The sequence below is a fragment of the Rhinolophus sinicus genome, chromosome 16 (assembly GCF_057876585.1).
Source record: "Rhinolophus sinicus isolate RSI-liver-muscle chromosome 16, RSI-T2T, whole genome shotgun sequence".
In the NCBI taxonomy this organism is placed as follows: domain Eukaryota; kingdom Metazoa; phylum Chordata; class Mammalia; order Chiroptera; family Rhinolophidae; genus Rhinolophus; species Rhinolophus sinicus.
The window spans coordinates 42,343,546-42,369,671 of record NC_142516.1 but is presented as its reverse complement, the minus strand read 5'-3'; the positions used below and the strand labels follow the sequence as shown (position 1 = coordinate 42,369,671).

General features: G+C 40.5%; 1 protein-coding gene and 1 pseudogene across 2 annotated transcripts in view; both read left to right on the top strand.

The window, feature by feature from the left end:
• The window catches only part of PCSK5 (proprotein convertase subtilisin/kexin type 5), a 405,323-nt gene extending 393,173 nt beyond the window's left edge, over positions 1-12,150 (top strand). The window contains exons 36-38 of one of the 2 annotated variants that reach the window (XM_074330572.2): positions 4,229-4,329; positions 5,929-6,115; positions 9,057-12,150. In XM_074330572.2, coding sequence (XP_074186673.2) covers positions 4,229-4,329; positions 5,929-6,115; positions 9,057-9,469 — 701 coding nt within the window. In that variant the 3' untranslated portion in view covers positions 9,470-12,150. The remainder of the gene's footprint in view (positions 1-4,228; positions 4,330-5,928; positions 6,116-9,056) is intronic. The other variant, XM_019736691.3, reaches the window with a different exon arrangement.
• On the top strand, positions 2,890-3,378 carry LOC109449907 (peptidyl-prolyl cis-trans isomerase A pseudogene; annotated as a pseudogene).
• Positions 12,151-26,126: the final 13,976 nt, after the last annotated feature.

Genomic DNA, 26,126 nt, shown 5'->3' with positions numbered 1-26,126 from the left:
CAGCACATCTAATTTAGAACAATCGGTTCAGATGGCTTTTAGCAGTAGGCCTCTTCTTCAGATGAAATCTTAGCCTGAATCCTATTATGCAAACTGATCAAGGGCAGAGCTGGGCAGACTGTAGCAGAGGGACCTTAGAGACCCATCTTGTGCCTCCCATTTGCCCCTCCCCACTATTTCCAGTGGTTCCCACTCTTCACTCATTTACAATTGACTCTAAACTTTGAAAGAAATCCTTCCAAACAAACTGCATTAAGTAATTAATTTGTGTTCTCTCTCTCTCTTTTTTCATTCTGGAGGCACGTATAGTTGCTGCTCAAAACTTCTAATCAGAATAAGAAAGCAAATGAAAGAATACATGGAATTGGGGGTGCGGTGGGAGAGGGTGGAAAGTTGGTATTGTCATTGGCCATGTTATGGTAAATATTAACTATCTATTAGGTTTTTTGAAAAGTCGAAGGTATCTCTGATGCAGCCATTACTAGATTTGTGGGGCTTTTCTTCTAACTAGGATTGCCAGATAAACTGCTATATTTTGATTTGCTAAATCTGTAAAACATCATCCCAACCCCCTGAAACTAATATAAAATAATATCGAATGTCAACTGTGATTGAAAATAATTTTTAAAATAAACAACTCAAACAATTTTTTTTTCATCAAGACAATCTCCCTGAGAGTGTATCTAAGGGATGACTGGGCATATTTGGGTAAATCTTGAGGCCATCCTGAGTGTTTGTGCCTCCCCCTCCTGTATTTGACCTGAACCTCAAACCTGCCTAGTTGAAGCTTTCAATTTTTGACACTCATTTTTTCTGTTGTCCTTTCTTCAGCATACACACATGTGCTTTGCTGGTTGGTGAATCTTTGTGCTGTCTTCTGGTTTTGCAATTTATAGATTACAAAATTTGGGGACAGGTTTTCTCTTGGGCTTCGTACTGGGTGGAAAAACAAAGGATGAATTCCTTCCTCCTTAGAACATTAGCCATCATGCATTTCACCATACATTCATGAAAGATACAAGAAAAATTCAGCAACCTACATAAGTAATTTGCCAATTACACTGTATTTCATTCACATTTGACTGCCCAGTAATATTAGGGTGTTAAAAAATGTTAAAAGCACTGAGGTACAGGGGAGCGGTAGGTCAGGGGATAGCACACTAAGGCCTACTATGCATGTGTCTTCATAGGCAACTGATTCTTCCATATTTAGCTCATTCCTTGCCTTCATACACTTAACTTTTTGCTTATTCTCCTCACAAAACTCTGGAAAAAAATCCAGGCTGGGTAGCCAAACCCTCCCACCTCTCCTGAGCTGCCTCTCTTTCTGTGTGAATGATGCCATGAATAGCCCCCAGGGATTGCTCTGCATTGGTGAATTCATCCCATGGGGGTCAGTCCAAGGGAGAACAGCTGGTGAGCTGCTCTGAATTCTAAGGAAACACCACAGCTGTCTTTATAGATCCCAAGGCTCCTGCAGATCCTTAGAAGCAATGATAAATGTAGAGTGCTAAATTTGAAAACAATAGAGAACATTCTGGAATCTAACAAACTGTCTTTCGCAAAAGACTCTGGGTGCCCTCAGTGTGGAGGTTTTGCAATAAATGAATGTAGGAGATGTAAATGGAGTTGCTGATTTGTTACCCAAGATGACAGGTAGTACATACCTTTAAGGATGGCCCAGGATCTAGGCCTCAGCCAAATTGCTGCTGGTCTGAAAACATGTAACCAACCTTAAGGCACACATTTTGTAACCTAACTTTTTACTGCCTTTTCCCCCTCTTTTAATTTTTCCGACCCTTAATTTCTCTTTATAAAGAAAAACAAAAACAAAAACGAACCCCACACTTTTATATTTTAAAATTGGAGTAAGACATCTAAGCTATATTTTAGAAAAATGTAGGGTAGGGAGGAAGGAAGTAGGGGAAGATTGATTCTTTCATCAGAGACCACAATTATGTTCCAGACATGTGGGAAATTCTGTATGAAGCCAGAGGTAAAATAAAAATAGAATGGCTTTGAATTTATATCACTACAGACAGCCCCCAGTCTAAGAAGCAGTTGAGAAATAAAGGTTTATTCTCTGAGATGTTGTTCATAGCTCAGAATTCATTTTTCCGTAGAAACATTATAAATGATTGAGCTTATAGTTCAGACATGAAAAGGGGATTTAACTCCATACTGAATGGGAAGGACAGGACTCACAATTCTAATTCAAGTTCAACTAACCACTCTTTAATTTACAATATTCTTCTGATGGGGAGACCTATACAAGTTCCAACTCATAATATCAAGCACATTCCATGTCCTTTATATCTCCCTGCTTCTGTTTTGAGCTCCTCAGCAAAAATGCCAGGGCCTTCCTAAGTGAAGGAACTATGGCTCAGGTCTCCTGTCTCCAAACTCTCTCCAAGAGTTATCCCTTGATGTCTGCACAAAAGGCAACGCTTGGGTCAGTCATTCCTGGGGTCTCTGAATTAGGAGAGAAAGGGATTACCTGCACAGGAAACAGAGCCTGTCGATTCAGACCTCCTCTACTTGGAGGTTCATGTGTTAAGGCAGATAAATCTGATAGAAAGAACTCTGGACTGTGTGTGAGTCAACAAACTTGAATTTGAATCATGACTCAACCATTACCTATGTAACCTCGAATGAGTGACTTCACATATCTGGGCCTTAGTTTTCGTTTATTTAAAAAATAATAAGCAGGCCTTCCAGACAACGACGCCCTGGAGCCCTCTGCACCCAGCAGTAGTCAACCCCACCATGTTCTTCCACATTGTTGTCCACTGCGAGTCCTTGGGCCATGCGTCTCTTTTGAGCTGTTTGCAAACGAAGTTTCAAAGACAGCAGAAAACGTTCATGCTCTGAGCACTGGGGAGAAAGGATTTGGTCATAAAGGTTCCTGCTTTTACAGAATTTATTCCAGGATTTATGTGCCAGGATGGTGAGTTCACATGCCATAATGGCACAGGTGGAAAGTCCGTCTGTGGGCAGAAGTTTGATGATAAGAATTTCACCCTGAAGCATATGGATCCTGGCATCTTGTCCATGGCAAATGCTGGACCCAACACAAGTGGTTCCCAGTTTTTCATCTGCACTGCCAAGACTGAGGGTTTGGATGGCAAGCACGTGGTCTGCAGCAAGGTGAAAGATGGCATGAATATGGTGGAGGCCATGGAGGGCTGTGGGTCCAGGAATGGCAAGACGAGCAAGAAAATCGCCATTGCTGACTGTGGACAACTCTGATGAATTCGACTGGTTTTATCTTAACCACCAGACCATTCCTTCTGTACCTCAGGAGAGCACTCCTCACCCCCATCTGCTTAGAACACCCCATAATTGTGGTGCTCTCACTGCAGTTCATTGGGTTCTGTATTTTCCTCACCCCCCTCCAAATCTAGCTGGGTTGCAGAGTTAAGTTTATGGTTATGAAACAAAAGCTAAACAATTGTCTGTCCTTGTTTGGGTTAAGGTGTTGGTGTAGGTTTAATTTTAAGCAGCAAACAGGTGATTTCTAAGACATCATTTGCTATGTTTGTTTAATTCCAGAGTACTTTGTTTTTTGCTTCTCTGACCTAAGAATTAAATGTCACTTAGTATCCCCCAATGAATGAATGAATGAATGAATGAATGAATGATAAACAAGATGTCAAATTTCTGAGAAGAGAGTTTATAATTTTCTAAAGAATTTTAAAGGAAACTATCACCACCGTTCCCACAAGTAAGAATCCCTGGACAAAATGATCTGTTAAATCCTTTAGCCATAGCATTTTAAGTTCCAAGCCTAGTATTGTTTCTCAATTACAAACTGCCCAATGATAATTTTCTCGCCAAGCTTTGGGACCCCCGCCCCAACCAAATCAGCTGGTATCATCCGTGTCCTCTATACTAGTTAAACATTAGCAGAATGACAAAGGAAGGTTTTATAAACTTTCTATGTAATTTCTCATTCTGAAAATCCTCTTGCTTTAATAAAAGATCTTTCATCTCCAAATCTTCAATTTCCAGACTGAAAGTTTACATTGATTGAAATAATTGGATAATTTCTAGGTCTTTAGTTGGTGTGTAGTAGATTTTTTTTTTTTTAATCACATCCTCAATCAATTCACCTTTCTGCTTCAATTTACTTGACATATTCCTTGCTTTTCTGTGTTTTGGAACCAAGACAGAGGTTGAAATCTAAGGTCAGTCTCACAACTTTGAATCTTTTTTTTTTTTCTTTCAGGAAAAGAAGTACTGCAATGCTTATCCTGTGTGTGGAATTACCACCTAGTAGGAGGACTCTGTGCCTTGGACTGTCTGGTGGGGGAATACAGAGTGGGAGAGGTACTGGAAGCCGGGCATCGGTGCCTTCTGCCATTTCCACAGAGGGAAACGAGCTAGTTTCTCTATGTCATTCTAGGCAAAATTTAAAAAGTCCTAAAATTCCTATACTCACTATAGCTAAGGTCTAATATTTTTAAATCTTCTACCATTGCATCATGGATTAATAGTGCTACCCCCCCCCAACACCCTGTGGTTTTAATTTCCATCAAAGGAACTAAGAGCTGAGATAAATAATGGGGAAGGTAAGCAATGAAGGCCTCAGAATTAACTCTGCATTCATCGTTCATAACCTTAGACGTTTCAAGTCTGCATAGGAATATTATGTCAGACATTAGAAATGTCTTATCTTCTTTCTTACCTCATTGCTGTCTAACCTGAAACATCTAAATAATATCAGAACTACACAGCTAATGTTGGTCTTTCATTTCCTCCACCCCTTCCCAGTGTATTAAGACAGATATATTTTCATTTGCTTGCCTAGAAACCATGGGTTTTCTGAGTCCACTAACTTCTTGATTGTGTTTTCAAACTTTAGAAATTAAGTAAATCTCTCCATGGTGAAATTAACACGACCAGCATATTCACCTATGAGCTCCCTTTAAATTCTGACAATAACCCTCATTGCACTTTGGTGAAAGACAGGTTCAGAGAGATTAAATAGTTGGTAAAGACCATATGAATCCTAAGTAACAAAGCTGAGATTGAACCCAGGGGATCTTACTCCTAATCCAGGATTTGATGAGATAATAACAACTGAGAAAGCACTTTAGTGGCACTGAAAACATGCAAAGGTGCTCAACAAAGATAATGTCTATTCCTTCTTTTCCTATTATACCATCCTTACACAGCACAGAAGTGAAATAGGAAGCTGTCTTCCCTCATCTATGTTTCCAGTACCAGTGAAGGAACAATGTGCCACTTTCTCCTCATTTCTCACTAAATTCCCTCCACACTGAGATTTAACTGCTTTAGTTAAACAATCACAACTTATATTATTCTGGGGCAGAGTCCAAACAGGTAAAGTAAATGAGTAAAGAGTGTTCCATCAAAGAAAATCCTAGTGCAAGCTTGATGAAAAGTGGAATTTGGTGTTTCACCTATGTGTTGGCGACAGAGCTAGTAGTGGGGATTATATCAAACAGGAGAGTATCAAATAAGAGCGTCACATTGCCATGTGGGAATGATGAATTTACATGTGACATATCCCAACTTTGGAATGTGGGCAATGAATTGAAAATACTTTAAACTGTGAAGGTCAATATATTATGGGCCAGACAAAACTTATCCGTGACAACCTGGTCAAGGTGGTCAGTACATGCGCTGTCAGTTTGTAACCTGAACTATTCCAGAAGCCTTTTCCCCCACTACTGTTACCAGCAGATCTCAGAGGGAAAAGTCCCAGCAATGGTTCCATCCAAGTGCAGACAGTTGGTTGTCTTTCACCCTGAACAGTTAAAATGGACCCAGCCCAAACCACCTTTCTGCTGTCCCCCGCATGCTTCCCTCTTTTATGGAGACAAGATGGAACTCCTATCTGGGAACTCCAGTGCTTTCTTAACCCTCCCCACTGAAAAGGCATCTCCTGATTGTTCTTAACAGGGGGAGAATTTTAACTGTGAAAAATGCCACGAGAGCTGCATAGAATGCAAAGGACCTGGTACCAAGAACTGCACCGTGTGCCCTGCCAACCTGGTGCTGCACATGGATGACAACCGCTGCCTTCATTGTTGCAACACCTCAGATCCCACTGATACCCAGGAGTGCTGTGACTGCCAGGACACTACAGGTGAGAAGAGAAGAGCAGTCTGCCAAGGAAGGGCATGTCCTCAGGAAGCTGAGGGGAGCAGGCAGGAGAGGATAGAAAGTCCCGGAGATTCAATATGGCTACCTTTTTATTGGATGCCTCCTATGTGCCTACTGTACTTGAAACTTCCTGTCCATCATCTCATATAAGTAGATATTATTAATCCCATTTCACAGATGAGGAAACTGAAGCTCAAAGAGTTTGATCAGCAGGCCCAAGTCCACACCAATGTTAAGAGGTTCATCTAGAATGAGAATGTGGGTTCTTTGGACTGCAAAGCCCACATTCTTTCCATTATCATGCTGCCTCCAACGTTAGAGCTCAAATAGTTCTAGAATTTCACCTTTATAAATTTACTTTATTCCTTTTTCTATTCTTTCCTCCTGAGCAAAACGGAAAAGAATCAGCTATCAAGGAAGCACCAATATTATATATTTTTTTGTTTGTTTTCTGTTCAGATTTTGTTTTAAATCTAATTCAAATTGTCAGCGCTACAAAAGGGTAGACAATATTATATTGAAGAAACATTCTATGGAAATCAGCCCAAATCTAGGCTTCCCATTAGAGACTTAAAGCATTTTAGAAATGAACTTCATTGAAGGCTACGAAGAAACAAACCTTTTTGTACCAATTCCCAATGCCCCAACGGTCTCCCACCCCCAACTCCATCTGTATGGGTACTTGGTCTTTATTGGCCACAAACTTAGAAAGATTTCAAATGAAGTCATTTATTCTTAAAAATCAAAAATAAATTCTTAAAGCATATTCTTTAGTCCTGAAGCAGATCATTTCCTTGGGGCTCAGATGTATCATGGCCCAACAAAAGCAGACATTATATTCATGGGAGCACATCCATTTATGTGAAGTAAATCCCAGATCCATAACTGCTACTTGCCATTTCTGTGTGGCTTTTTTTCTTTTATCAGCCTTTTGAACTAAATTCAAAATAGCATCTTTCCAAAAACGGATTATTTTCTTCTATCAGCAGTCCCACCCCCCACAAGCAGCTGATTTCCCCAGCTCCTCATACACATCCACCTTCAGGGTATGATTGCCTAATATCCATGCTGTGTCAGCTAAGAATAATAACCCTCATTACATGGGTTTAAATGAAACCAGAAGTGTGCATGTTGGGTGCAGAGTTTCTGTTCGCTTGTTCCAACTGAAAACTAGTCAGTCAACTTTCCTGCACCTTCTGTGCCTCTTGAAGCTTCCCCTCAGGCAACTCTGCAGAAGTCTAACCACTCTTGATTACCTACTCATTCTTCACTGAGACACATGCCCCTTCAAAGAAGCCAGATCCCAGAGGCTGACCATGACTCTGCAGACCTAAGACTGTAGAATAGCAAGACATGATTGCATATGGGGCCCTAGCAATTGAAACAACCTCCAAAGGTCTTTTATTGATTCTCCTGCCTCAGGCAGTATTTATCTCCAAGTACCACACACGGATTGCTTACCCATCCCTCTGGTGCTTTAATATTTCCTCCAGGGAAAAATTTTGTGCTGATATTGCTAACAATGAAAGCCATAATGATAGTGCTGTTACTTTAGAAGAAGAAATTCTGCTTAATGGGCAAAATCCCATGACAGTGAAAGTTACAGTAAAATAGAAAACTTGAAAAACTTGTTTATCACTATCAAAGAGAGAGAGACATAATAGCAATGAATAGGATGTAATCAGCCAATATATAATAAGCAAAAATATTTGCCCTTAAAAAATTGGCAGCAGTATTATATTATTAAGCTAGCATTTACAATGCACCTAGAATCTCTCATAAAAGAATCCTGGGGGCAGAATCAAGTGGTTCAATAAAATATTTATGGAAAATTTAGTGTGCATTTCAACTTGTACATCCAACACAGCCTGCCAGTTTTTTTCTCTAGTTCTGTCATTCTCCCATTTGATGGGTTAAAGAATAGGGGGGAAAAATTAGGTAACTTACCCAAATCATACCACCTGAAAAAAATTAGTGAAAAGTAAGAAAAATTAGCTCATCACTGAAGTTATGGTTTAATCTTTCCTTTTGTGACAGTTTTGGTTACTCCATATTCTCAATGAAGGCATCAAAACAGAGCCTGATGAATGACAGAGGGCAGAGCTCTCAACTTCAGAAATCTTAATTATGATAGGAGAAATTTAAAGGTGGCACTTCTCTTCCTGACAGATTAGGGCCACAGAATGCCAAAAAGTCAAAAAAACGTTGTCAGAACGTTTTACCCGAATATCTCCAGACTCTAGCATGAAATTAGGATTCCTGGGTTCAAATTCTGATTGTTAGGATTCCTGGGTTTGAATTCTGATTGCTCCACAAACAAGCTCTTAGCTCTGATAATGTGACAATTCAGTTCCTCTTTATGGACCTCAGTCTCCTCAACTGTCAAGCAGCAGATTGACTTAAGTAATTTCTGAGGTCCCACACAACGATAAGAGTCAATGGTCTTATAAATAATCTGCTCTTGCCTTTGGTAGCATAATCATGTTGGACCAGGTTTAAAGGTAGCTGGGGAGAGATCTTAGCCTTAGAAAAAGTCAGAGTTATGTAGCAAGAAGTGAGGCATGGCCCAAGATGGAATATTTCTCTCAGGAGAGAAATAGAAGAATTCATTAATAAGGATGGACACTTGGCAACTGATCCATGAGGTATGGGAATGCGGGGATCCCTTTGGATTACAAACTGACCTTCATCCTAGAAGGGTTTGATGGCATCATCAGACATAGACTGGGACTCTCATGGAGGTACCCATGGCAATCTTGTAGAGTGGCGTGCCTTTTAAGAAAATCAGAGAGAGCGATTCTACCACTTTAGATTTAAAAGATAAAGATGCAATTCTTAACCTCAGAAACTAATTTTCCCCCATTCCGTCTCTTCTCTTTCATCCTTCCCCTCCGCCTTCTTCCTTTGGGATCATCTTCCAACAGATGAGTGCATCCTTCGAGCCAGTGAGATAGAGTCTGCGCCCGGGCATTCCAAGACAGCCTTGTTCATCACCTCCTGCGTTGTGCTGGTACTTCTGCTCGGGGCAGCTGTATTCATCTGGAGGAAATCGCGGGGCCAAGCCCCACCAGCAGACAAGGGTGGCTATGAAAAGCTGGCTGACCCTAGCAAGTCTTACTCCTCCTATAAGAGCAGCCATCACGAGAACACCAACTTTGAAGAGGATCATGGGTTTGAGTACAGGGACCGTGACTATGACGAGGATGACGATGACGATGATGACATCGTCTACATGGGCCAAGATGGCACTGTCTACCGGAAATTTAAGTATGGCCTGCTAGATGATGATGATGAAGATGAGCTGGAATACGACGATGAGAGCTACTCCTACCAGTGACAGACGTCACCTCCACACCAGCCCATTCCACTCACAGGCATGAGTGTGAGCATTAGAATGTTGGGTTTTATTCTCACACACCAGGCTGATGTATGCCTGTGTGTATTTTCTTCTTAACCATGACACCAACTAGAGTATGTAAGAATGCTGAAATATATTTTTCTTCCTTTGAGTGGCTAAACTTGATTAACCATAATTGCTCCACCATAACTGAGGGAAAAGGATGAAATCCAGAGGGATTTCCCCCCAAACAATATGTCAAGACACGAAACACAGGAAGTAAAAACAAGTGAGATTTGTATAACATGTTTTATGCGATTTTTTTTTTTTTAAGGAAGTGGAGGACCATTTGCAATCTCGCTCCCCAGCATATGTCATCAATTTGGCTCAAATTAACTCTTATAAAAACTGAGAAAAAAGAAAAGAAAAGAAAAAGGGAAGCGGGTTTATAAAAATTCTGTTTCTTGGCTGTATTGTGGAAATATGTACTACACTGCCTTCTGGAATTCTGATATTTCTGTACGATTTTTGGGGATGGGGCGATGAAAGAGTTGTTTGTCTTAGAGGACTTTTCTCCCATTAGCTCTCTTTAGGCAGAGATTCATTTTGTAAGAACCAGCTAAAGAAGGTTCTCATGCCATTTAACAATTGACTCCAGATTACTCCTGGTGAGCAAAAGAGACCACCTCTGCTGACAATGGTCATGACCTATTTCGAGATGAGGGGAAAAAAAAGGGAAGCAGCCTTATAGCTGAGGAATCATGTGTTCAGTGGGCTCTGGTTCCTCTGCCTTAATCCAGGGTCATTATGACTCTAGAAGCAGAACAAGCTCAGGCAGGAGACAGCAGCAATCCCAGCAGGAAAGAAATCACGAAGTTTCCAAAAATTGCAGCATTATACCCTCATGATTTTATAAGAATGTTTCTAGTTGGAAACATCAGCTAAGACATCAAGTAGTAAAAACAAAATCGCAGTATTAACCTAACATGAAATGACCGAACTACATCTACTCTAATAAAAGACTTTAGCTACTAAAGCAGAAAGCTTTCATCAACAGCCTGTCACAGAACTGTGGATTCTCCATAGAAAAAGTTGGAATTGAGTCTAACATGCAAAATCCCAACTTCCTGCTCACAAGCTTAATCCAGCTGCTGACCAGCCTTCCAACACTCTTTGTCCCTGTGATTTTTGTTTCTAGACATCCTAGGCCTCCCTTTTTCCACTTTCCAGCCAAATACATGCTTGGATTCATGCATCTAGGGCAGTTTTTCTGCAGATAATACAGAGAGAGGGACTGTTGCTGTGTGAAATTACCAAAGCAGGGTTTTGCAGACTTCTTTGTCAAAGCTGAAGTTATCGGTAGTACTAGGAACAAACCACCAGAAATTTTCAGATGTTGATGACATTTTCAGGTGATGATGACAATTTTAAAAAATTTATTGCACACCTACTCCATACCAGGGACCAAGCTAAATAATTTCTTTTAGAAAAATCACCTAATACCACCGTAACTTCATGAGGTTGGTACCATTATTACTCTGTATTCATAGGAAACATGAGGCTTACGAGAGGTTAAGTAACTAGCCCAAGGCTGACAGAAAGCCAGTCAAGACTCAAGGAAATAGAATGATCCTAAAGCGCATGTCCTTAATAATTATGCTACACTGTCATAAAGTGAGAAAAGAAGCATCCTACATCTGATAAAGGCATGTCTGTTATTTTATGATATGGCAACTGTATTATCTTTACTACATTTGTGCATTTTCTTTTTAAAAAAAAAACAAAACCATGATGTACCACTAACACAAAAAATCTCTGTGAAGAAGTCTACAGTTTATAGAAGGCCTCATTGTTTCACAGGGGAAAGCTCTTAAAGTAAAGGTTGGCAAACTCTCTCTGGAAAGGGCCAGATAGTAAATACTTTAGGCTTTGCACAACTACTCAACTCTGCCATTGTGGCATGAAAGCGGCCAATCCATAATGAATGGGTGGGTTGTTCTCCAATAAAACTTTATTTACACTAAAATTTGGATATAAAATAATTTTCACATATCATAAAATAGTATGATGCTGCTTTTGATTTTTTTTCTTAAATCACGAAAAATATAAAAACCACTCTTAGCTCGAGGCAGTACAAAACTCCCAACTTCCCACTCACAAGCGTAATCCAGCTGCTGGACCAGATTTGGCCACCAGATTATAGTTTGCCAACCTCATCTTAACAAAAGAAATTCTTAAGAGATCATGTGCATCATACACGCACACAATATGCCTCCAAATTTTTTTGATCATTTACAATCATCTCTTCAAAATCTTTTTGAACCCAATAGTTCCATTTGTAATTCTTAGAAATAAATAAAAATACATGTAAGATAGCCATGATACCAATGGAAGAATTTCTCCTCTCTTGCTGTGTAATTACAGAGTGTAGCCTATAGAAATAAGCACTTTTGTTTATACTGTGTTTTTCATTTCCCCTGATAATTCTAAAGCTCTGATAAACTGAGTTTGACATTTCTTTGTGTAGCCTGGAAATTGTTTTCCAAGAAAAATATGTGTTTATGATACACAGTTAAAGATTAAATGAGGTCAAGATGACCTTGCATACTAAGAAAAATTGTATTGTTGTTACTCTTTGTGAGCCTGAAAAGAAGGTTCATGCTGTGTATTGGTTCAGTTTGACATCTTTCCTTCTTCCTTCTTAGCTGTACTACATTATTCTTAGACATCTTTTGTATTCTATGGCAACAATGATCTAAAGAGATAAATATGTGGTTGGGAAACAAAGTCACTTTTTGGTTTCCTGTCTGCAAATAACTTGGAAGTATTAAGAATATCCTTGTAGACTGGAACTACACCAAGAGGCTGGGCAGGGACTTGGAAGGTTCCAGTTCATAGAAAGTAACTTTAAAATTGGAAATAAAACTAAATCGAGACCAGATCACTCTACGGGGACTTGCTTATGAACACACCATTTCTGAGCACTTTGTATACACTTAGTACAACCAAGCACCAGTTTACAACGGGGATGCATTCTGAGAAATGCGTCGTTTAGTGATTTCATGATTGTGCAAACATCATAGAGTGAACTTATACAAACTTAGGTGGGATGGCCTACCACACACCTACGCTGTGTGGTACAGCCTATTGCTCCTAGGCTATAAGCCTGTATCACACGTTACTGTACTGAATACTGTAGGCAATTTAACACAATAGTATTTGTGTATCTAAACATAGGAAAGGTATAGTAAAAATATAGCATAAAAGATAAAAAATGGTATATTCCCGTATAGGGCACTTACCATGAATGGAGCTTGCAGGACTGGAAGTTGCTCTGAGTGAGTCAGTGAGCGAGCGGTGAGAGAACGTGAAGGCTAGGACACCACTGTACACTGCTGCAGACTTTATACACACTGTACACTTAGGCTACACTAATTTGTAAAAAAGTATTTTTCTTTCTTCAATAATAAAGTAACCTTAGTCTACTATAACTCTTTTACTTTATGAACTTCTTTTTAACTTTTCAACTATTTTCAACATTTAGCTTAAAACATACATTGTATAGCTGTACAAAAATATTTTCTTTATATCCTTAATCTATAAGCTTTTTCCTAGTTTTAGTTTTTTTGTTTTCTTTTTATTTACTTTTTGAACTTTTTTGTTAAAAATTAAAACACAGACACGTATGTTAGCCTAGGCCTATGTTTGAAAGCAACTACAGTTGACCCTTGAACAACACAGATTTAAACTTCATGGGTCCACTTATACGCAGATTTTTTTCAGTATGTACAGTTGGCTCATTGTATCTGCTGGTTTCGTATCCATGGATTCAGCCAATCCCAGATGTGCAGGGCCGACTGTAGAATCAAAAGGTATGTGCAGATTTTCAATTTTGAGGAGGTTGGCACCCTTGCCCCCTGAATTATTCAACGGTCAACTGTATCTGATAAAGGGTAATGAGATGACTGTGAAGGGGTTAGAAAAAAATCATAACTCATCTTCTGGGGCTTTCCCACCCAGAATGAAAGATTTCCATTATCAAGGGAGAGAAAGGTAGGGCAGGGTAGCTGTTAGCCTGAGGAGAATGCCTCTCACTAACAAAGTGTTCATTGATAAGAACTGATCCCAGCCTGAAAGGGAAATGATATGAGGCGTATTAAACCCTTAGGTGAAGCAAACACGTGTTTGTCAAACACAGATTATAACTAACAAGAACAGAACAAGACTGAGGTCAGGAGTTTTACTATCCCTGTGAATTATTATCAGTCAAGGCTTTTTGGTGGCTAAGAATGATTCTAGACCTGAAGCAAATTCTGTTGTATCCTTTAGGCTGTTTTCAGCTATAAACGATAGAAAATTTAACCCAAACTGGCTTATATACAAAAGAAATTTATTGGCTCACTTAATCAAAAAGTCTAGGATCAGGTATTGGTGGAAATAGGGCTCACACTGTGACATCATGCATTGGTGTATCTCTCGCTCTCTCCTCTCTGTCTTTTGCTATGTTGCCTCCATTCTCACCGGAGGCCACTCCTCACTTTGGCAGGATGTCTGCCAGTGTGCCAGACTTCACCTTCCCTTGGGCCTGTGTCTAATAGGAAAAAGACCCTTCCTCTGATCCAAGTCTCAGAAAAAACTTTCATGGTATCTCATTAGCTGAAAAAATGCATTTGCCAGTTTCCATGGTGTAAATGCCCCCATCATGGCTAATTTCAAGCTTCAAATGTGATGTCACTTAATGTGGAGCTGGGAAGAAATGCTAAAAAAAACCCACCAAAAACCATAGCCAAACTCCAGCTGCTCAGGGCAGACCCAGCTCCAGGGAGAACTGTTGTTCACAATCTTAGCTGTAGAGGGCGCAGCTCACTGGCCCATGTGGGAATCGAACTGGCGACCTCAGCATTAGGAGCACTCCAACCATCTGAGCCACGGGGCCAGCCCAGCTGTGTTTTTAATATAGCTTATTTAATTAAAGTGTTATACCTTAATTTTTAATAATAGCTATGACTAACAACTGACTCACAAGATTCCTGAAAAATTAACATTGGCTTTCACAAGCTGTGACAAGCCAGCTTCAACACACAACTCTTTATACATAGAATCTTTTTTTCTGTGATATTTTCTTTCTCTCAATATAAAATCTCTCATCCAGAATTTCCTTCTTTTTTTTCATTAGTTCTCCCACTCCAGTGCTATCAGAGGCCAACACATTTTTTTTTTTTTTTTTTGCTCATTTTTACCAGCAAAGAAAAACAAATTTAATCAATAATGTCTTAGCACACTGTTTTAATTATAGCACACAATTCTGGAGTTCTGTCCACTGCTACCTGTAGTGACATGGACAATTTCATATATTACTTGGTATAGAGTACGTCAATGTATTAATTTTCTATGACTGCATAACAAACTACCACAAATTTAGAAGCTTAAAATAACATCCATTTATTATCTCACAGTTTTATAGGTCAGAAGTCCAGATGGGCTTGACTGGGTTCTCTGCTTAGGGTCTCATAAGGTCAAAATCAAGGTGTCAGCCAGGCTGGCTCTTACCTGGAGACTCTGAAGAATAACTGCTTTCCAAGTATCTGGGTTGCTAGCAGAATTCAGTTTCTTGTGGCTCTAAGATTGAGGTCCCTGTTTTGTTTTCTGGCTGTGGGCCTGGAGTCACTCTCAGCTTCTAGAAGTTACACTCTGATCCTGTGAATGTGCCTCCTTCTCCCCTTTAAAGCCGACATTCACACACTAAATCCTTCTCATGCCCTGACTCTTCCTGACTTTCCCTCTTGCTACCAGCTGCAGAAAACTCTGCTTTTAAAAGGCTCCTGTGATGTGATTAGGCCCAGGTGGAGAATCTCCCTTTGGCTCTAATGTAACATAATCATAGGCATGATATCTCATCATATTCACAGTCCTGGGGATTAGAATGGGAAATCTTGAGGGGGTATTATGGGATTCTGCCTACCAGATCCAATAAAACTCTTTTGGAAATCAATGCAGCAACATGTGTTGAGTCTTCGATGTTTGTTCTATTTGAATGCACCAATTCCTTGCTGGGTAATATTATAAGCAGAACCAAAGTGTTCACAGAAAAGTTCATTTGTAATTTAAAACTACAACACTTTACAAGTAAGTTCATAAAGACTATACAAAATATGCTGTGATAGTTACATATAACAATAAGCAAGATATAAAAGTTTATGTACACTACCATTGCAAGTGTACTCCTGAAACTAAAAACCTATGTGAATTATGCAAGCTAAACTGTAGAAAGCAAAGATAAACATTACCTGCCTCCAAAGAGCTCAATATTGAGGCAGAATACCAGATACATGTACAAATAACCACAAAATGAGACTGCAAACAGTGCCATAATTCTGGTGGGGGAAAAAAGCAATTAAAATCATGATAACACAGAGACTGTTAGAAAAAGCAAACTGATGCATCTACGCTTTTGGGGAGAACAGTTAAAGGAAGTGTTTAGGAGAATAAAAGAATCTGCAGAGCTCGCTAAGAATGGGCAGCAAGTCTCTATCTTGACTTTCCTATGGTCTGTAAAATGGCAAGCACTTTTCACATGAACTTGAAATCACAGGTCAATTTCAACTACATGTGGTGAAAGACATCTCCTCGGGCTAACCTGGAGCCCTTGTAGATAGTAAGAGGCCAGGCAAGTGGAGCAAGCAGATAGTATCTTCGGTGGACCCTACCTTCTTTTCCTACATCATTCTTTCTTTCTTGTGCTCTTGTTTCTCAAGGCATTAATGACCCTAAGAAGTGGGGAAGTTCCACAAATGTCAAAAGACGTTGGCTCAGTGCCAGCTTGACAAACTATGCCCTCACTTCAGTTTCAATAATTACATCTCATTCTGTCCATTCGTAAACTATTCCTAAGTATAAAGCTCTTTTTTCATTTTTAAATCTTGGTGGCAGATGCCCTGATTAGATTCACCATTCCTGTATTCATTTTCATAAAGATGGTTTGGCCTAACAGAAATATCATGAGTCTGAGGGTTACAGATTCCTGTGATAGAATTCCAGGTCTGACCCTTTCTTGTGTGGAATCTTGGGCAAAGTACTGTACTTCTCTGATTCTCTGCTGTGTATGGGAAACTTGAATTCCAGCCCTTTCAGAATTATCGTGAGGAATAAATGAGATCACATATGCAATGAGCCTGGTGTAGGGAAAGGGTTCTGTAAGTGCTAACTTCCCCATATTCCTCGCATAATATTTTAGTAGTGATGAAAGCTCCTTAATAGTCTTCCTCTCACAAACCTACTATTTTGAAAGGATTAGTGAAGGAAGATTACACATGAGAGAAAGAGAGAAGTAGACAACTTGTTCTATATACTTAATCTGGAACCAAAGACACACCACTCAGAGCTTGTTAACAAGGCCTCAGCAAAGCAAATGCACTGGTTTCAAGTAACCAGATCATTAACCGTATTTTCTTACTTGATTTCTCAGTAAGTAGAGAAACCTGAAATTGTTCTTTCAGAAACCTGAACAGTGATTTACTCCAAAACCAGGTCAAAATGAAATTAATTCATTCTTCCCTGAAATCATAAAGGGTTTGGTTAAAGGGCCATACATTCAATAAACACACTGGCCACATTCTTGACCTCTAATGAAATGTTTCTCTCCGCACAGTTTTTCATTCTCTAAAAAACAGCCATAGTTCCACCCCAACATAATAGTTTCTTAATAAAAATCCTACTTAGAGCTTAACTGTCCAAGAGAATCCAGGCTTCTACAAGAAACTCCTCTTTTCTCCCCAAGTCTTGAAAAACTCAAATGTTAGGGTTTAGCTACCAAGCCACAGGTAATCTTAGGAGTGTACGGAGCCCATTAGAATAGGAAGGAGGACAGCAATCCAGTACTTACCTAGGTCACTTTTAAAAGAAAATTTCTTACAAGATTTGAAAGTGGCTGAGAACAGAGTGTGGAAGTAAAACTGTGGAAATGAAAATTCATGAAGTCGTCCTCCATTGCCTCCCTCTGCCCCCAAATGGTTGTGAGCTGAGGACAAGATTGCAGCTTGTGGGGCTTCTCCCCTCCAACCCAGCCGCCCTCAGCACGCAGCAGCAGCAGCAGCAGCAGCAGGGCCCTGGACGTCACACGTCAGATTGGAACCACTGAAACCAGAGCACACGGGGCAGGCAGGGGCAGATCTTCAGAGTCAGACAACTAGGTGGAAGCACGTAAATACCCAGTCTGAGTGCTGCAGCATTCTCCAAAGGTGGTATTTGGTCTGGGTTCCAGATTCTAGGTTTCTGGGTGGCAAGCTTATAAAGGTGGCTTGAGCAGTGTTTTCAATATTGATCTGTTCCTGGTACAAAGGGACATGACAAGCAAATCAAATTGTTAATCAAGAAGTGACTAGGCAGACAGAATTCTTGACAAAGGACTTTTCAGCCAGACTTTGTGAAACTTATCCCTGGTCTGTGAGGGATCATGAAGAATCTTTGTGACTAAAGCTCCAGGTTGCTCCAAGAACAGTGGCTGTCTCATTTCTTCTCTCTCTTTCTCTCTCTCTCTCTCTGCCTGGGGTTGGAATTTTTATTCCCTGTGAGCCCTTTGGCCAAACTCCATGCTGAGTCCTTTATTGCCTTTGTAACTTGCTTCGCAGCACAGCTGTATAACATCTGGATAATGTCTCTGTCCTGTTTTTTGAAAGTTGATTTTCAGTTTTAAAGAGCTGTTTGCCTGTCAAATCAGTTTCGCCCCCTGTAGATGGATTTCTGATAGCTTCAAATAGGCTTGCCTCCTGCCATTTGCTTATGAGGATTAAAGGAGATAATTCATGCGAGAGAGAGAGAGTCGGTTGTAAGCCGGAAGGTGCTACGTCAATATTATTATTTCCCTGGTTACCTGTAGTCCATCCTAGGCAGGCATACTACTTACACTGTGGGAACTGGGAGAAACCAAACAATATTTGCAGGCCAACCATCTGGATATGGTTTCTCAGAAACTAACTGGATCTACCAGTGCTGGCTACATAATTCGTGGGGTCCAGTGTAAAAAATATTAAGAATTTGAAGATGGTAACAACAGAGCATTGAACTAATGCACCAGGTCCCATGTGACCGCCCAGGTGGCACATCCATGAAGCTGATGTGACTTCAGTACGTTCAGAAATTATGAGGCTTACATCAGCTACTGCATGTACCTCCCCCACTGAGGGGGCTAAAGAATTTAGATACCAAAAGTGGGAGGTAGCTTTGGAGAAAAGGGATGAAGAGCTTTTTAAGATCAATAAAACGTAGATATAAGGAAAACACTGAGGAAGATGTCTCGATGTGGAAGAGGAAGAATTTCTTTGAAAGAGAGATGACCTTCAAATCCAGGATATCTTCCCTTCCATCTTTGCTCTGCATGACACTGGCCAAGTCACTTGAGATAATATATATGGCGATGTATTATAAACTTGGAAACTGCAGAACAATTGAAGTGTAAACTTTTGCTGTTAGTCATTGTAAAAGGTAGTTCCTGGCCCTTTTAGAAAAGACACCTTATGACATTGGGTCCAACCTATGTGCATCTCTACACTCCTTCCAAGGCAATAGGTGGGGAGGGCTTTACATTGTCCCAAAATTTCATGTGTAGCCTGCTTGGAAGTCTTTGCCATGCTTTGCAGGGCAGGAGGAAAGTCTGGCCATACATACCCAGCCTGACTTCCCTTGGGTTGTGACATCAGAGTTCTGTTTACATAGCTGAAGGACAGGAAGGTGGGACTGGAGGGAGCAGACCACATGAATGATTCAGAAGTCTACACCACATCCCCTGCTCCCCACCCCCCACACACACCCCGTCGGCTGGCCAGCTGCTCTGAGCAGCAAAGACAGAAGAAATCTGTAAGGTTTTCCTCTGTCATTTGGCACCATCTGTTTCCTTTTTCATTTCTTTCCTGAAAATTTTTCTCAATAAACACTACAAAATGGACACCAGAGGATGTCTACAAGAGCAAATTCATCTTTTCTTACATGCAGACTTTGGAAGACCTTTGGTATTTGCATAAAAGTCTCCTGTGCTGCTGCTCTTTCCTCCACATATTAAAAGTACCAGAAAAAAGGGGCACAATGCTCACTTATTTATTGCATCTGGGTGAGGTAGAGAGTTCATGATTTCTTCCTTAGAAATGCATTCAACACATAATTCCTGGAGACCTGAAATATACCAGGCAACACATGGCAGTGATGGAGATAAAGTCAAATAAATTGGAATCTCTTTGGGAGCCAAGGACATTATCTTATGCTACTTTGTACCCATAGCACATCGCAGAGTGCTAACACACAATAGTTGCTCCATAAATATTTGTGGAGTGCCATTTGCTCACAGAAATCATTGTCTACAGATGAATAAAACTGGACTCTGCACAGGAGCTAGGGAAGAATTTGCTGTGTCCTTTTAAGATGGTGGCAAGTTACAATGTTATCTTTGGCTAGGGGAAAAAAATACCCACCATTACAACAATAATTAGCATTTATCCAGTACATACAGTTTTTCAGGTACTATTAAAAGCACTTTGCATGAATCAATTTGTTTAATCCTTTTAATCATCGTAACACCCTATGAGGTAAGCACTATTGTTATCCAGTGTTTCATAGATAAAACACTAAGCCACAGAGAGGAAAAACAACTTGCATAGAAGCTGGCTCCACAGGTCTTGTTTCTAATCTCCCAGATTGCAGCTGCCTAATCCCTCTAGAACCAAACACAAGGAGGGTAAAAAAATAAATTTCAAACTTTTTTTAAACTGTGATCCACGATAAAAGAAAATAAAATTTACACCAACACCTCTTGATAAACCTGAAGCAAAAGTTCCAAATTACATGATATCTTTTGCCATATTTTAATTTACTATTTTTTAAACTGATCACAATCTACTAGTTTGACTTCATAGGGTATAGCTTAGAAAATGCTGAGTTAGAGGAAAAGATCCCAGCCCTACCTGGCTGACCCTGAACTTGCTGAGCTTAAAGTAGATACTCTGAACTTTCCTTCTAGGCAATTCAATTGCAATGTGGTGCACCCATAGCCTCCTTTAGGCTCTTCAGACCCTGGGCTTCTGGAAATCCTTCCTCTGACTCTCTTCTGGGTCACTTTACCATTCCAGGTTGCCACCTCGGGTGGAGTCTCTTTCAGGTATGGTTCCAGCCACATCTGCATATCTGGTCCATGGAAAGCACACACCTTTGCCACCTCTCCTCTCCCCTCTATTGTGAGTGGAAGTGCCACTCTCTCTCCCTCTCTCTGGTCTGTTGTCCAAGGCCAATCTTGCTACAGCTTCTCATACAATTCTTATGTCCCTCCTCCAAACCTGGGGGACACAAGCTCCAAGGGGTACCCTTGAAGAAGATACAGACAGAGCACATTATCTATCTCCAAAAGAATTCTCCCTCCCTCCCCTTTTCAACTCCAAATCTCTATAGGTTGGAGGAGGGTGAAGGACAGAACAGCTTTCGTATTCTCTTAGCATGACCTGGATTTTCTAGGACCTAGTTTTTAACATGGGGGATTTAGCATCACCAATTACAAAGATTTCACTCTTGGCAGTCTCTTCCAAGAATATAAAGAAGAGTTCCATGATTTTACAGGTGGGTGGGCTATGGATAAGTGGAGGGAATAGGGAGAAAATGCTCAAAGGCTTAGAGTCTAGAATAAGAAATCAGTTTGTGGATTACTACCATGTTTCCCCCAAAATAAGCCCAGATATTATATTACTTTTTGCTCCAAAAGATGCATTAGGGCTTACGTTCAGGGGATGTCATCCTGAAAAATCATGCTAGGGCTTATTTTCCGGTTAGGTCTTATTTTTGGGGAAACACGGTAGGGAACATGCACTTCCTGTGGAGAGTCCGTGTATAATGGAACTCTACAGGGAACAAAAGAGGATGTCAATGAAATAAAAACAGGTAACCCAGGAGCTTGCCAGGGGCTTAGGGCTTCAGCCTGGGCGCTCTTCCTGGACATATAATTGACTATCCTTGTCCAATCTGTCTACTGGATTCTTGTCATATACCGATTCCTCCAGACTCAGAGACCTTGTTTCTGTCCAGTGTGTCAAGTTGATTCAAGTTTATGTGTGAACCTTCCGCGTTTTGATGCCTCTGCTAAAAGTTTGATCTTCAGCTTTGTTAACGCGATCCTTGTGCCTGAAACACTCCAGCCAGTGGAGGCAAGAGCCAAGCAGAAGATGAGCTGCCATGTCCTGCAAAAGCCGCTAGCTGGTGGGCCTGGGAATCGTCACCGCCCAACACTCCACCATCTGTAACTCCCAGGGTCCCGTGTACACAACTTCAACATGGTCAGGCAGCTAAGCCTGAGTCTACTGACATTGCTTCCCTCTTGAAAGAGGTGGAAGACCTGCATTCCATATTTGGCTCTGAAATTTTCTACCTATGCAGTTTGAGTTGCTGAGTTTATCTCGGACTTCCAGTTTCTTCATCTGAAGTGTGGTACCGATGACAGGTAGCTAGATGTCTCCGGCTTATGGCAGGGAACCATGAAGTGCTATAAATAAAAGCACATTGAGGCTCCTGTTGCTAAAAATTCTAAAATGTACCACTTGTTCAGGAGATGCAATAGAGAGAATGTAATCACTCACATTGTGAATCTCTACCGTGAAACTTGGGGGACTTACTGCTCTTTTGAATGTTCAGTGTGCACCTGATTATCTGTGTTTGACTTTTAAAACTGTGTTCTTACAAAGAACATGATATCCTCAATGTGGTTAAACTGCTGCAGTAAGAGATATTTCCTATTACCTATCCCTTTGCCAGACTGTCTGAAAAGGAAGATCAACTTTCAAAAAGGACAGAGAATCCAATATAACACTTCCTTCCATCTTCTAAAACTTCAAAAAAAAGTATTCAAATTAAATCTATAGGAACAGTAGAGAACAGGTCTAGGTGGTTAGGCTATTAAGGGCCAGGGGGAAATCCTGGTTCAGAAATATGATGGAAACCTCAGAATATTGGTGTTAGGTTTTGTTGGGGTCAGGAGATAGGTTCAAAAACAAAACAAAAAATTTCATTTGACAGAAATACTGTCCTGGAATGGGGAGCCTTTAATAAGTTTGAAACACCAGCAAATCTGTCAACAAAAACCAACTCCCTGGGCAGCTATAGAAAATATTTTGAAGGCTCAGAGAGGCCTGAAAGGACCCTGAGGTTCACCTGGAATTCCCATGAGTGACTCATAATTAGCAGTAGTTGTTTGTTTACATGGATCCGAGCAGAACCCACACCAGGAAATCTTCTCAATATCCCAGACAGAGTGACTCTTTTAGGATTTATATCCATTTGCTTCCAGAAAAGCTTGTGGAGCTGTCTGCTATGATCTACTATGTGTACAAAATGAAATTGTTGACATGGAAATAGAGAATGGGAACCCCGAGAGGAGGAGGCAAGGGGGCTAATCAGTCCAAGCAAAAGTATACTTAGCAATGGAGGCCTTTCATCAAATGTAGTCTTTGGTAGAACCTATAGATATAAAACAGTAAGGAGAGCTGCCTTAAAGCAAGCAGGTGGGAAGGGGCCGAGACCCCCTTGCATGCCCATCACCCAACGCACTTCCATGAGGCCCGAGGGCTCTTTGGGGAACATTCTGAAAATCCCAGTTCTAGGGGCTTATTAGAGCTACTGTGATTAAACATTAGCCCTGAGCTTCCTGTAAATCAAGATGAAAAGGGAAACATTATGGATTATGTATTTCTTCTTCAGATGATACAAGAGGTTTTATCAGTCTCTGGAACATTGTGACTTAGTATAAGAAATGCTTACTGGAACGGCTGAAGGACTGGCCGGCTAGCACATACTCACTCAGAAGACCATCATTGCCTTCAGTGTTAGATAATAGTAGTGGATATTGTTGTTTTTTTTTACTGCCAAGCATCTGACACCCTCATGTTTAGGGATTCATTTCTCCCTCTATGAGTCTTGGTGGAAAAATATATCTATGTATAAAAACTGAAATAGCCAAGTACTCAGTTTTCCAGCCCCACCTTGCAGCTAACACAGGGGCAGGTGACCGAAGCTTGGCCAATCAGATGCTAACCATAGAAACATTACTTTCCTGAGCAACAGGGACAGCCAGAAGTGTGTAGGATGTGGTTCTGTTGGCATTTGCTGGGAAGATGTGGCATCCTTACTCAGCACCAAGGGCACTGTCCTCAATGAACTGGCTCTGTGGTGTGACTGGCTCTGGTTCTGACCCTTTGGGACCCCTTTTCTCACCCAGTTTCCAGTTTTCCATCTATTTTCTGAGCTGCTATTCTCCCAATAAATTCCTTTCCTGCTCAAATCAGCCAGAATCCATTTCTGTTACTTACAACCAGTTACATGCCTAACCAAAACAGTAACATACGTGGCTTAGGTCTGCTATGGAATAGACAAAATAGCGTATAGTGCATGCATAACACTTGTATTTAACTTAAGAGAATTCAACTACTGTGTTTCCCTGAAATATATAAGACCTGGTATATTATATTATATATTATATAAGACCTGGTGTTATGTTACGTTATATGTTATTATATTACCTGGCCTTATTTTAATATATATTAAATATTTAACATATTATATTAAAATAAGACCAGGTCTTACATTAATTTTTGCTCCAAAAGGCTCATTAGAGCTGATGGTCCAGCTAGGTCTTCTTTTCAGGGAAATATGGTATATGGGTTCGTTTGACAGAGTATGGGAGAGATAAATAACCTTTTATTTGTTCAGTTATCTTTACCTGTTCAAACTCAACCAGGCCTCTAATATCCCAGAATCATGAGGCCTTAGCCAAAATACAGAGACACAAAAGAATAAAATCTTAGGTTTGGGTTTCAAAAGGCCCAGGTTTTAGCAACTAAAAGTAAATTAAGTTTTCACGGAGAGTTGTGACTTACCTGCCTTTTGGCCATGCTTGCTGCCTTTACAACCTAACTCCTTCCCAAGATGAGGCTCCACTGTAAGACAACTATAGTGACTGCTCAAGGCTCTTCACTGTACAGGGACCGGCACCCACCCCTTTCCCACACACCCCTGAGCAGCTCTGCTCTCCTCATTGTCCTGGCTACCCCAGGGAAATAGTACCGGTTTAGAGCATTGGTATTTTTAAAAATTCTATGAAGACCAGTATCCCGGACGCAGGCAATTTGACATCTCAAATCTCGTTACAAAGAGAATTACAAATACTTTATAGATGATGCCTTGGTTCATGTTTTCTTCACTCCTAATTCACTGCTCAGGCCTGTTTCCTTCAGAGAGAGAAAACAGGAGAGGGGGGCAGGCAGAGGGGGAGGGGAAGAGAGAACAAAGGAGAAGGAAATGGAGAGGAGGGGAGGGAAGAGGTCATCAAGTTTCACGTCAGGGTTCATGTCTTAGTCTGTTCAGGCGACTATAACAAAATAGTATAGACAGGGTGACACAGACAACAACTTTATTTCTCACAGTTCTGGAGGCTAGAAGTCCAAAAGCAAGGTCAAGTGCTGGTGAAAGCCCTCTTCTGGGTTACAGATGTGGCAGAGAAGTAATTTTTCCTCCTACCATTATAAAGTTCTTCTGGTTGGACTAATAATTAAAATGACATATAAGGCAGATTAACAGGAGAAAATCAAGTGTTAATATGTTTGCAGGAGGAATTCACATAAGCACGAAAATTCCAAAGGTAGTAAAGCAAAATGAGGTATATATGTCATTCTGGACTAAGGAAGGGGAAGTAGGGGTCAAGGACTTCAAAGGGAAGTAAGACAATTTACAAGGAGACTCATGAGTTAATGTTTAGTGAACAAACATTCGTTGGGCCATCCTGAAATCTTGAAACAATGGGACACAGGGAGAATTAGGATCAAATGGGCCTTGCTAGATTCCTCCCTACCACACCTAAGTCATATTAAACTGTAATTATCTGATGATCTCTCCCTTTCTGGATGAGGTATCAATTATTTTAGGCAGTTAGGGGGAAAGTCAAAGGTTTTTCCTCTTTCTTTTCTTAAACATAACTAGCTTATAATATCCCCAAAGGCATATTTTAGGGTGGCAAACTGCTTCCTTTCAGACTTCTGACTTCTCACTGTGTCCTCACATGTGAAAAGAGAAGAGCTCTCTGGAATCCTTTTATAAGGGCACTGATCCCACCGATGAAGGCTCCACCCTCATGGCCTAATTACCTCCCAAAGGCCCCGCCTAACACATTGGGTGTTAGGACTTCAATATATGGATTTGGGGGGGCACATTCAGTTCCCCTCCAATGTTGGCATCTTGTGATCATCTACACCTCCAACTAAAACAGTAAACATTTTAAATTCACCTGGATACTCCAGATTTTAAAATGCCAAATACCACTTTAAATCCATACCTAACCTCCCCTAATTTTCACACCTATACATCAAAATAAAATGTTCACATGAATTACCTAAAACTTGCATAGTAATTAGGAAAGAGGGTACTATCTTACCATGCCCTAATAAAGATCGAAAAACTATCCCTCTCACTCCGGAATAAGCCAACTATGGGCCTGTGAGCCAAATCCTTCCTGCCACATCAACAAAATTTTGAAACATAGCCAGGACCATTTATTTATGTATTGTCTGTGGTTGCTTGTTCACTACAGCAAAACCTAAAGAATTTACCTTCTGCCCCTTTACAAAAGGTTTGCCAATCCTGC